At 46.3% G+C, this 12,500-nt stretch overlaps 1 protein-coding gene across 9 annotated transcripts in view; it reads right to left on the bottom strand.

Moving 5' to 3' along the window:
* The window catches only part of synrg (synergin, gamma), a 104,121-nt gene that overhangs the window by 44,780 nt on the left and 46,841 nt on the right, over positions 1–12,500 (bottom strand). For all 9 annotated transcript variants that reach the window (XM_063204968.1, XM_063204973.1, XM_063204969.1 and 6 more), the window contains 3 exons: positions 11,764–11,882; positions 10,906–10,974; positions 7,192–8,406 (listed from right to left, as the gene is read on the bottom strand). In XM_063204968.1, the coding sequence (XP_063061038.1) occupies positions 7,192–8,406; positions 10,906–10,974; positions 11,764–11,882 (1,403 nt within the window). The remainder of the gene's footprint in view (positions 1–7,191; positions 8,407–10,905; positions 10,975–11,763; positions 11,883–12,500) is intronic.

The following is a 12,500-nucleotide window of genomic DNA, read 5'->3' as shown; positions in this document are numbered from 1 at the left end:
TCTGAAGTCTGAAATCTATTAGTCATATTCATATGGTATCACCAACTGGCTGATTGCCTGGTCCAAACCAGACAATCTCACAAGTGAGATAGCCAGGAGGCTACCTATGCGATTTTTCATAGGATAGGTGTGGTTAATGATTGGCCATGGTCGTTAACGTAGCTCATATACGTAGCCCATAGCCAATCATGAAAGTTGCATATTCAAACAAACTGCAGTCATTGTCTTTCCACCCCTCCCTGATCTTCGATTGGAGCCCAAGATCTGGAAACCTCACTGAGGAATGAAATCCCTGCTGTCTTTCAGATCAGAACGATTGTGCAAAGCAGCATGGGATTTCCCAGACTAATTTGGCTGATGACAAATTCCCAACAGTCAGAATCTACAACCCCGGCGAAGAGAAAAGAAACGGCAGCGAGGTTCTAGAGGTTAAAAACTGATGTGCTGAACTGATATTCTTCTACTGCACTGTATTGGAACTATGTGTAAATAATAGCACATACATGTGGACTGTATTTGACATTCAAATGTATTCAGCTTGCTCACGCATGTACCCACACACACACATGCATGCAATGCATACATACACACGCTCTGATAGTTGCATGCATATGTATGGACAGGAACACACACAAATCATCAGGTTGCCCACTCACCACACAAACACAAACTTACATACGTGATTTAAAAAGTGCATCCATGCATTTACCATCACAGCTACAAACACACAACTTCGGAAAAAAACACTCCATGCCCACCCACACATACAAAGTAATTTGTGAAATTGACAAGCTAGGATCTCAGTGGGTCACTGCTCTACCTTGGCTGAGTTAACACTTCACTAGTCTGTGTGCTCGAGTGAGATGAGATGAGACGGGGCAAGAAAAAAAAGCTGAGACGAGGCAGAGAAAAGAGGCTTTAGCAGTCAGATTGTGCCATCATTTCTGTTTATTTGCCACAATATTGGTAGAGAAAGAAGAAAGGAAGAGAGGCAGGAAGGAAGAGAAAGAGGTCACGAAATACTGTGAAAGAGCTTTACAAGAAGTCTGCCAAACTATAACAGTGGAAAAGTTTTTTTTTGTTGTTGTTTGTTTTCTTTTTTTTCTAAATATACAGGATAGCATGCTAGCCGGAAAATTGAAAACAAAAAGCAAGATTTTTTTGTGAGAGAAAAAGGTAGAGAGCAGGAAGGAGTAAACGAGCAGACAGACAAATGAATTCTAAAAGAAAGCATTAATCAGAAGAAAGAAAGAAAGAAAGAAAGAAAGAAAGAAAGAAAGAAAGAAAGAAAGAAAGAAAGAAAGAAAGAAAGAAAGAAAGAAAGAAAGAAAAGAATAACACAAAAAGAAAAAAAGAAAGAAAAAGCAAAAGAGAGAGAGAAAAAGTGAGGGAGAGATAGAGAAAGAGAGTGAAAAGCTAAAGAGAAAAAACCCCAAAACACCAGACACGAGAGCAGAATAAAGAAGGCACATTCACAGACTTCAAAATCAGTTAACTCGGTGGTGGAGAACATACTGCAGTTGCCACACAGAAGAGGGGCGAAGAAGAAGAAGAAGATGAAGAGGAAGTTAACAGATCAAGAGAAGTACATAAGTGATCCGTACAAAAAAGGTCACTGCAGGAATGCATGAATGGGGACAACAACCTGAAGGCCCAATTGGCAGACACAGAACCCTTTGACGGCCTGAACACTGATATGGTTTCTTTCTTATTTTTGGCTTTTGTTATGTTTTAGAAAAAAAAATATGTGCCACAATGTTAAATGGTTAAGCAAATTGGTCATCAAGCTGGTATCTGTTTTGGGCATAGTAGCATTAAAGCGACACAATTAGTATTTGTCTTCGCATGCCCAACTGGTCACAAGTGTGATAGCCTCTCGGAAAACTACACGACCAAACATGCTTAGTGTGGTTTCATCCCCTGGAGGACGGCCACTGACGGCCAATCAGGTTAAAAATACTACTAAGTGTTGCGTTTTTGGCAGACTAAAATTGTCGAGTGCTCACACACCCCTCAGGTCCTCAAAAGGGTCTGATGTAAACAAGTGTCTGCTGCACGACTGACTGCAAAGCCTTAACATCTAATTAGGTCTGTCTGCAAACACAGGCCTACAAACACAAGCACCGGGGCGTGCACTTGTGATGGCAGGACAGAAAGACAGACAGACAGACAAACACACAGATGGTACCCTACTCCCCCCTTTTCTCCTCCTGCCGTCCCATCTCACTAACGCACACACATGAGAGAGAGAGAGAGAGAGAGAGAGAGAGAGAGAGAGAGAGAGAGAGAGAGAGAGAGAGAGAGAGAGGTCCCACTGGGCCACCTGTCAGACCTGTTCCCCTAATCAGGCTCCTCTCTGGATCACACACACACACATCCACTGGTTTCTCTTCACAGAGTTTTGCACAAGGCTGCCCTTAAGGCCAATTTACAGCCCAGGTGTCAAGTGACACATCACTAAAACAGGCTTTGAAAAGGTTTTTTTACTTTCTGTTTTTAAAGATGCTGTGCTGTGGTTGTAGATGCGCGTATATATGTTGGAAAATCAATAATTCAATGCCAACCTTAATGGGAGATTTCAACTGTCTGTGTGTGCTCAACATTTTTCACACCGTGACAGCAAAATAATTACACTTATGTGTCACTGTGTCGACCCAAAAATTGTACTATGTACAATGGTGCACTGTGTGGGATGATGCAATTATGCTGCCCATTGAAACTGTATTCCCTACAGCCAAATCTTTTTCAAGTCTTTGATCAATATTTACCAAATGATAAGGTAATACTTACTAGTATGTCTATTTCTGAAAATTGAAAATGGTGTACATAAAGAAGATCCACCTTTTCATGGATGAAAAGTGCCATTTCCCAGTCATATTGAATATTTGATTTTGGTGTTAAGTATTTGTGAAAAATGTAACTTAACATTTGTGAATGGGCAGCATGAATTCTGGAAAGAAACTGCTAAAACCCACACCACTCCTTACTGGCGGGAACCCATGGGGCCACTAGGACAATTAACAGCCATATTCATTGGGCAGCCACATCTGACAGCTAATGGAGGTAGTGTGTATGTCGCGCTTATAGGCTGTATCAGCATTGTGGCATTGCATGTATTGTATTCTGTTCATGCTTGAGATAATTCCAGACACACGAGATCTAGTGGGACTCCCGTCTGTGAATGCTAATTTCACTCAGCAAGGTTTGCGGAGGGAGGCTGCCCCCTGCCTCTGCACCCCCTACTGTGTTTGTTTTTGTTTCTTGAATGTAGAACTAATTGAATTTCACTCTGATTTTTGTCAAATTTTGAAGAATTGTTGCAGACATGTTTATGGAAAGATGTTTGCTAAATGTAAAACATATACACCTATTGCTGATACAGCCTGTGAAGAGAAGCCCTGCAAAAGCACACTGTTACTCACTCATACAGCAGAAGGGCAGGAGGAGACTGGCGGACAATACTTTCACTTACAGTCGGATTAATAGCTTTTTTTGGACACAAGCACTGTACGGGAAACACAATCGAAATGTCTAGTGATATAATGAAAATAAATCAAAAGTATATTATATATTAATCCTGTATTAAAAATACACTATTAAATTCATATGTATACAGTCTTTTTTGTCTATTTTCTTTTCCTGTTATATAAACATTTGATCTTACCGACACGCAGGATACAAACACAAAAAAAAATGTAACCCTACTTCATCCTACACTACGTTTTTTATGTATTATTTGTTAACTTGTTTTCTTGTCAATTTCACAAATTGGAAAAAAGGCAGGCACGCTGCAGCATAAGCAAGGCAAGATGGGAGGAGTCTGGGGGGGGGTGTTCCATTCTCTTGAGGGAAAACAAAAACAGTCCACACATGTACTGTAGTAAAGAAGAAAGGACAGTAATACAATTGTGAATGCAGGTGTAGCGTACAGTACAGTACAGTACACTGACTGTACTCTCGTAGCCGCATTCCTGAATAGTTACTGCACGTCAAACATGACAGTCGGTGCTCTGCTCGGGGTTGTTGAAAATAAGAGCAATAAATAAAAGATAAAATAAAAATGAAAAATTGGGGGGAAATTATTCATGTGCATGGTGCACGACATGAACAAAGTCTTTCACGTCCTTGCAAAAACATATGGCAAGGGGGGGCGGTGGGTGGGGGGTCGGTCATTTACTATTTTTTGTGAGGGGGAAGTTGTGTAAAAGGTATTGGTTGGCTTTTCAGGGAAACATTAACACTGGTCTCCACAGAGAATAATTGAATGAAAAAAATATGAGGCGCATATGACTGGGAAAGGGCATTCTATCTTCTGTAATATGCAGAGGTATTGATCTGGAGGACATGTTGGGCAATCAGATAGATATGGGTGGCATCCTGTGTAGGTGGGTGTGTGGTGGTGATTCAGTGACAAATACTGCAATGGCGTGCATGGAAATGGATGATGGAGAAATATGGACATTTTGGATCACAAATGAGATATCAACACACTTACACACACACACACAAGCATACTCACATGCGCACGCGCAGACACACAACCATGCCACTTCAAAAATACAAAACTGACACACAAATGCATGAACGGATGAAAGTGTCTGTATGCACATCCATCCATAAAATGCACATACACGCAAACACACAAGAAGCAGCAAGATGAAAATAAATATTTGCAGAAGTCTTGCTGACAAACTGACAGCATGTGAAAAAATGCTGACTTCGCATTGAATGAACAGTTAAGTACACTAATGTATGTACACTTACTTCTTTCCGTCTCCGAGTATACGAAGCACAGCATACAAAACGGCTGATACTGTTATCCAACAGGACTAGCCAGAACCCGCAAAATATCTGGCAAACGGTGGGTTTGATATTTTGCCCTACAGAGCCGAAAGGTAGTAACTACTGTTTGAATGCTACACTTTTAGACTTGAAATGAAATGGACTTTAACACTTTCCTTGTCTTCCACTTCTTATAATTGCCGATATTACACTAACAACTATATGGCATGTGTGAATGGGCAGTATGACATGGTTAAAGGCATTTTGTCAATGTCTGTGCTCAATAGTTACTGCCCTTAGCCTTTGTAGGACAGTGCTGACATTACATGAAGTCCTCTTCCATGACCTACTGTCATGGCGGACAAGGTGCGTGCGTGTGCTAAAAACACTACTCGTCGCATGTCTGGCACGAGGCGCACACTGCCACTGGAGCTGGGTCACTGACTGAGAGGCTGGCAGCGGAAACGTGACTCTCCTCGACCGGCAAAGATGCTATCGCAGTGCACGCCTCAAAGGAGACGGATCGGGATCACATCTGCACTGTATAGGAGTACGCCACCGATACAATCTACGGAGAGCTCCACTCCACTGCCGTTACCAACACACCTGCGCTGGCCCCAATCACGAGACCTCAAGAAGATACTATGTTATCCACTGGGAAGCTTTAACTTGAAGCTACAACTAGTACCTCATACAGGCCCTGTGAGACGTTCTATATGAAAACAAATATATCTGCTGGTGAAACCAATGCAGAGCCAGTAGCAATTCATCACTGAGTATGAGGACACATGAAGCAGTTTGGATTTCTGAGGAGAAAAAGTACACATGTGGCCTGATGGTTAGGGATGTGGACTTAAGATCAGAGGGTTGTAGGTTCGAATCCCACCATTACCTCTCTCTACACCTTGAAAAAGGCACCTAACCCCACACTGCTCCAGGGACTGTAACTAATGACTGTAAGTGGCTTTGGATAAAAGTTTCCGCTAAGTCTAAAATGTAATCACACTAACGTTCATCAACATTTCGGCTGTGATCCAACCACCTACCTCACACCACAACTGTCTACCGCTATATCCTTGATGATGCTAATTTTGCTATCTGGCTAGTTGGTGATTGGTGCATTGGTATGATGCATAGGCTAATTTAGAGATGCTAATTGTGCTCACACTATGTAGCATCACAACATACTGCATGTGGTAACCACGTTGGCCTGTCTGACTATACTTACTCCTATACAGAGATGTGTGATACATTTAAAATCTGGATCCATAAGATAATACAAAGTCATCACACTAACTTTCAATAAAGAACACTGGAGCCAGGCAAACGGGGAAGCAGCAAGCCATTCAATCCAGTCTACGCTAATCCAATGACAAAAATTAGCGGCTCGATAGACCGGCATACTCAATAAATATGCAAAATAGATACATAAATAAATAAATACATTTAAAAAATGCATATATAAATTAGAATGAACTGTACAGACTATACACATAAATATGGTGATGGAACACATGATGATGGAGATAATGTTATTTAAATGAGTGTTATGGACGGTGGGTGTGCATGCAGTGCTGGGAAAAACTAGCTGGTGCTAACGCTAACAGTGCTGTGCTGCTGTTCTCTAGTTACAGTCTACCAACGCCGGGGCTTGCTAACGCTGGGTTATCTACGGCAGTGTTTCCCAACCGTTTTTGTTTTGCGTACCCCCTAAGCCATGTGTTCTTACCCAAGCCTTGTATTCTTGAGTGCAACCTTAGTCAGGTTCTATATGTATACTCCATCGCTTCCTCTATCCACGTGGTTGCTCTATACATTTTATATTAAATTTGTCCACACACCCCCTACAGTGTGCTCACATACCCCTAGTGGTAACCCGTATCCCTGGCTGGGAAACACTGATCAACGGCAGACAACTGTCTAGGAGGGAGGGGGGGGGGGGGGTGCTAGTGTAACTAGAATAGGAGAACTGCTGGAGGTGGAATTAGAGCGGTGAAAGAACGGTGAAAGGTGTAGAGAGAAAAAGGATGGAACTGGATAGATCTAAACGCAGCCCAGTTTATAGAGGCAGGTAGCGGAAGGCGATTGGGTGTGCAGGGTAATAGAGGCGGGTTTTGTGTGGAGAGGAGGCGTGGCAACCTCACCACTGCCAATCACCAGAGACCTCTCTAGGAGCAGGAGTGTAACTAGAACTAGAGAACTGCTAGAAGCAGGAACTAGAACTGTGAAAGAAAACCAACAAAAAAGAAGAAGAAAAAAACAAAGGACAGAAGAGGATTGGTCTAGACGCAGCCTATGGGGACGAGTAGGCAATTCAGGTGGGCGGGAATAGAGGAAAAGAAGAGAACGGGAGATTGGTCTAGACTCTAGACGCAGCCAATCACCAGAGCAGGCGCACCAGTTCCTCACCTGCGGCGTGCGGCTGGTGGCCGGAGAGGCCCGGCAGGTCCAGCGAGCTGTCGGAGGCGCCGTGGCGCAGGTCCCCGCCCGCCTCCACCAGCTTCAGGTCCAGCTGCAAGGAGAGTGCGTCCTCCTCGCGGCCGCCGCCGCCGCTGCTGCCGCCCAGCGAGGGCAGGTCCAGGGACTTGACGGAGCCCGAGTCCTCCTTGCCGATGCCGGCCTGGCGGAAGGCGCGCTCGGCCGGGCTGCAGCGGTCCGAGGCCGAGCCGCCCGAGCCCAGCGCCGTGCTGCCCATGCCCATGCCCAGGCGCGACGCCTGGAAGTCGGCAAAGTCGTCCGCGTTCGCGTCGCTGCCGCGCGGGGAGGAGAAGGAGCCGGAGAGGCCGCCGCTTCCCGAGAAGCCGCCGCTGATGCCGCCGATCATGCCGTTGTTGCCGCTGTCCTTGCCGTTGTTGCTGCCGGTGCTGTCGGCGTCGCCGTAGGCCGAGCCCGTGGCCGAGCCCGAGCCCAGGCCGCCCTCCATCGACAGCTGCTTGAAGACGTCGTAGCGGTCCTGTCCGGAGCCGGCGGAACCACCGAGGCTGGGCTGCCTCTGGGGAACGCCGCCCGCGATGCCACTGCTACGGGACTCGGACGAGCTTCCAAACGCCAGGAAGTCCGCAAAGTCGTCTTGCTGTTGCTGTTGCTGCTGCTGGTGGTGGTGGTGGTGGTGCTGTTGTGGCGGCGGTACTGCTGAGCTGCTAACACCGCTGCCGGATCCCGTGACGGGCTCTGTGGCAGCAGAGGAGGAACCGAAGAGGGCAAAGTCGCCAAAGTCGTCCGAGGTCACGGCACCGGCACCTGCTCCGGGTGGCAGGAGCAGAGAGGGAGCCGCCGCCTGGGCGTCCACGGCAGGAAGACCCATGGTGGTCACCGAGGTAACAGCAGAAGGAGGGAGAGAAGAGGATGAGGAAGGGGGAGCGGGTGCAGAGAACAGGTCCAGGTCGGCCATGTTGAGGGGGTTGCGTGGGGGCTGCTGAGAGGAGGAGAGGGGAGCAGAGGAGGAGGAGGAGGAGTGGAGGGCCGGCTGAGAGAGGGAGGGGGGGAAGGTGGGAGGGGGGAAGGTTGGCTGGAAGACTTTGGCGGGCTCGGCCGACTCTAGTGGAGAGACGGCGCTGTCGGCCGTCTTGAAGTCGGTGAAGCCATCGTCAACGCTTCCAGACTTGAAGTCGGCGAAGCCTTCACCTGCGGGCGAGAGTGTGTGAGTAGGTAACTAAGCAAGTAAGTAAGTCTATTTTTTACAGCACATTTAAAAACAGCAAGAACTGGCCAAAGTGCTGCACAGTGTCAAACTAAAAGAATAGAATTAAGCAATATAATACTGGGGGGTGCAGCGCGCTAAGCCCCCCACATTTGGGCATACATTGCCCTTCCCCGTCTCTCTCTCCCAATCATTTCCTGTCTACTCTCACACTGTCCTATGATAATAAAGGCCAAAAAAGCCCCAAACAATGCTTAATAAAAATAATTAAGCAATATAAATCAGTCATCAAATGAGAGTAGAAAACGCAGCTTTCTCATGGGGCCGGCGTGGCCTAACGGTTAAGTAGTTGGCCTTTCAATCTGGGGGTTGTAGGTTTCGAACCCCACCTGACCGCTCCCTACTCCTCCATCCATGGCTGAAGTGCCATTGAGCAAGGTACTGAACCCCATATTGCTCCAGGGACTGTAACCAATACCCTGCAAATATTTAAGTATTGTAAGTTGCTTTGAATAAAAGTGTCAGCTAAGTTTAATGTAATATGATTCTCTTGGTGATTCTGGACGGCTTCAGGCCAAATTGAATCTGTGTATCCTTGGTGCATTAAATTGTTAGAATAAGCAAGGGAGTGCAGTCTCTTTCTACTCTATCGAAGATTAAGACACTGCCACTGTCTATAATTGGCCACAAAAGTACAAATGCACAAAAATACAGTTACTACTTTACCTACAATACCACACACACACACATGCATGCACATCACACAGAAGAAAGTATGTGGGGGGAGGATATTTCCTCAGCAATTGCTGTGCATCCCCCAACACAATGTCACAAAGTACCAGAACACACAAAATAATTTGTCTCCCTCTCGTCCCCCACATGCTAAAATGGCTGGACATCTAGAGGAAGACAAAGTGGTAAAACAAAGGCAAAAAAAAAAAGTGAAACGAAAAATAAACTGTCCTCTCTGTGAGCGTGAAGCCCCAGTGAATCAGAGGATGTCGGGTCACATTAAGGAGGTGGACACAACAAAGGAAGGGAGCATAGTGAAGAAAAGGAGGCGGAGGAATGAAGAGAGGAGTGAGGAAGAGGAGGAGGATGAGAGAAGAAAGAAGAGAATGAAGAGAGGAGTGAAGAATAAAGTGGAGAGAAGAGGAGGAGGAGGAGGTGGAGGTGGAGAGAAGGTGAGGAGGAGAGAAGAGGAGGAGGAGGAGAGAAGAGAAGGAAGATGATGGGAATGAGGAGATAGACGAGTGAGAGGAGAGAAGGAGGAGAGAAGGGGAGGAGAGAAGAGGAGGAGGATAGAAAAGAGAAGAGGAGGAGGACAAGGAGGAGAGAGGAGAGATGTGGAGGAGGAGAGAGGGGGAGGAGGAGGAGGAGTAAAGAGGAGTTAAGTGTAGTAAAGGATAGAGGAGTAAAGAGGAGGAAAGTGAAGAGAGGAGGGGAGATGAATGGGGTGGAATGGGAGGCCACAGCACACATCACTTACTGGGGCGACAAGATTCGTGGCCATTGGACTCTGTTCTAGTGAGCGAGCGAATGAGGGGATAAGGGAGGGGTGGAGGGATGGAAGGGTGACAGCAAGCACAGTACACATTAGCAGGGAGTAGATCCACGTGGGCCATGGAGGAGGCAATAGATGAAGTCAACCAAAGAGGGTGGAGTAATAAAGAGGCTTCGAAACCCGCCCACCCAATGCAAAAGTGTGTGCTCAAGTTGGGTCTCCTAAGGGGGCGTTGTCCCCTCCTTCTTCTTCTATTTTTGAGGTGTTTGCACGAGAAGTGCGCTACCGCCATCTACAGTGCTAAGGGTACTCCATTTATTCTCAACCTGAGGACTCCGAAGGTCTCCTAACCGAAGGTCTCCTAAAGGGGCGTTCACCCGACAGAAAGTGGATACCAGAAATGAACTAGAATGACTTATCTCTGTCTAGAGTATCTCTGAGTCAACAGTAGTTTCTGTACACTTCCCTTGTTATTGTATTACCAGAAGTTCTGGAGGTACGGATACAGAAACTACAGTTCCGTTGTTTCAAATCATTGCTCAGCTGTTGCTGGACTACAGATTTGCTTGTTTGATTGATTGTTACGCCTGCTCGAAAATACAGTCCTTGTTTAAATCATCTTTGGAAATTGCCTTGTTTCATTTATGTTAATGTCATTGTACTTTTCAAATTCAGAAGACATAGCGTTTAAATAGTGAAGATGCCGGGAATCCTAAAAAATGTTTAACTCTGGTGCTATCGGGCATTTGGCTAAGTGTTTGACTATCATTACATCTTTTCCACGTTACGTACCCCGTAGTGTTCTCGGGTACCCCATGTGGTAAAACGTAGGCCTGGCTGGGAATCCCTGCTCTATGGTACTCGGGTTAAACTATGACAGCGTCCTGACAGCTATGCTGGTGTACAGCTCACTGTCTTTGTGTGTCTTAGGTTTCCTCCCTCGTGAGTGTGGAGTAGGAGAAGGGGAATTGGGGCTTACCTATGGGTTTCCTGTCCGCTGTAGGCTCCAACTCTCTGAACACACTGTATTTGTCACCTCCACCTAGACCTGGGAAACAGATAGCATTTTAAAACCTCTCTTTTGTCAATTTCAAAAAAAACTCTAGCACACTGATCACTTCACCATATTCTTCAATACACGTTTCGGTCCTAGACCTTAATCAGGTGTATTACCCATGGGCCATCTGCTACTCACCTGCCAGCTGAGGTGTGCAAAACAAAACAAAAGTAACGCCAGGGACATTAGGTTGGTGGGGGGAGTAATTAACCAGTGCTCTCCCCCATCCTACTCCATGACCGAGGTACCCTGAGCTGACAGCTGACACCAAAGCATCAAGGATATCTGGGCTTCCATGACTCCCATGCACTCTTTCTGCCATTGACTTCAATGATAAACACATCATTGCAGTGATTAAGACAAAGAGAGTCCTAACCAAGTATTGAACATTGTTATGTAGAAAGCACCAAATTTCAACTGATTTGATGTGACCTGATTTTATTTCTTATTTACTGAAGAAAAAGGTGATTTTATTACAGTATTCTATTGATGTGAATTTCCAAATTCATGTTTTTTTGGAGCTGGAAGGCCAAAATATGTGAAAAAAAAACCTAATGAATGATTGGAATAGTTCTAAATGTGGGCAATGGATCTATACGCCATGACAGTTTTAGATTATTGATGGAATTATGGAAATAAACTTTTTCATGCTATTCTAAGAAAGTGGCCTGGAGCTGTCAAGAGCGGTGCCTATCTGCCTAGGGCAGGAGGGGCGGAGAACATGGTTCTGGTGACATGAACAGCGAGTAAAGTGTCAGGTAAGGGGCCTATGTACAGTACCTGGGGCTGGAGGGGCTGGCTCTGCAGGCTGCTCCACAGACAGCTGCTTGAAGGCGGCGTACTTGTCTGAGGAGGAGGTGGAGGAAGACCCAGACACGGGAGTCAGCAGGGCGGGAGCACTGGGGACACAAAGAGAGAGAGACAGGAACACGGCTGTTAGGGTGACACTTTACAGTTGCACACGCACACATGGAAACACACGCTCGTGCAGAGACACAGACACACACACACGCACACGCACACTCACACGCACACTCACACTTTCACTTTCCGATTCCCCGCCCATTTTCTCCACATGTCGTGATCACTTGCGCTCTGCACGCTCTGACAGCAAGGCTGAAAAACCTTCAATTAAAAATACACCCCGTCTATCCCTCCCTCGCTCCCCACTGCTTTAGCAACCTGATGTTGCTCACGTCTAATAAGGCAATTCAATGTACAGACAGAGGGAAGGGGAGCAAGAGGTGGATGGGTGGTATGGGGCTGAGGGAGGGGAGCGAACGGCGTGTGCGGTACACTGTACCAGATAAGAGAAATCAATAGCTTGCAGAAAGGCATGCTGGGAAGACCTCAGGTGCCACCCGTGCCATCGTTCTCCTTTGGCACCGTTGCCTGGTAACACCTGCCCGTCCCATCGTATTGCATCGTATCCTCACGTACTATCAAGGCTACCCTCGACGAAGATCACAGAGACCCTCTCTTCCTCCTCCTTCAACTCTTCACGTTCTTTCTCTGTC

Source organism: Engraulis encrasicolus, chromosome 8 (assembly GCF_034702125.1).
Source record: "Engraulis encrasicolus isolate BLACKSEA-1 chromosome 8, IST_EnEncr_1.0, whole genome shotgun sequence".
NCBI lineage: Eukaryota > Metazoa > Chordata > Actinopteri > Clupeiformes > Engraulidae > Engraulis > Engraulis encrasicolus.
Note: the sequence above shows the minus strand (reverse complement) of the source record. Positions and strands in the feature narration are given on the sequence as shown.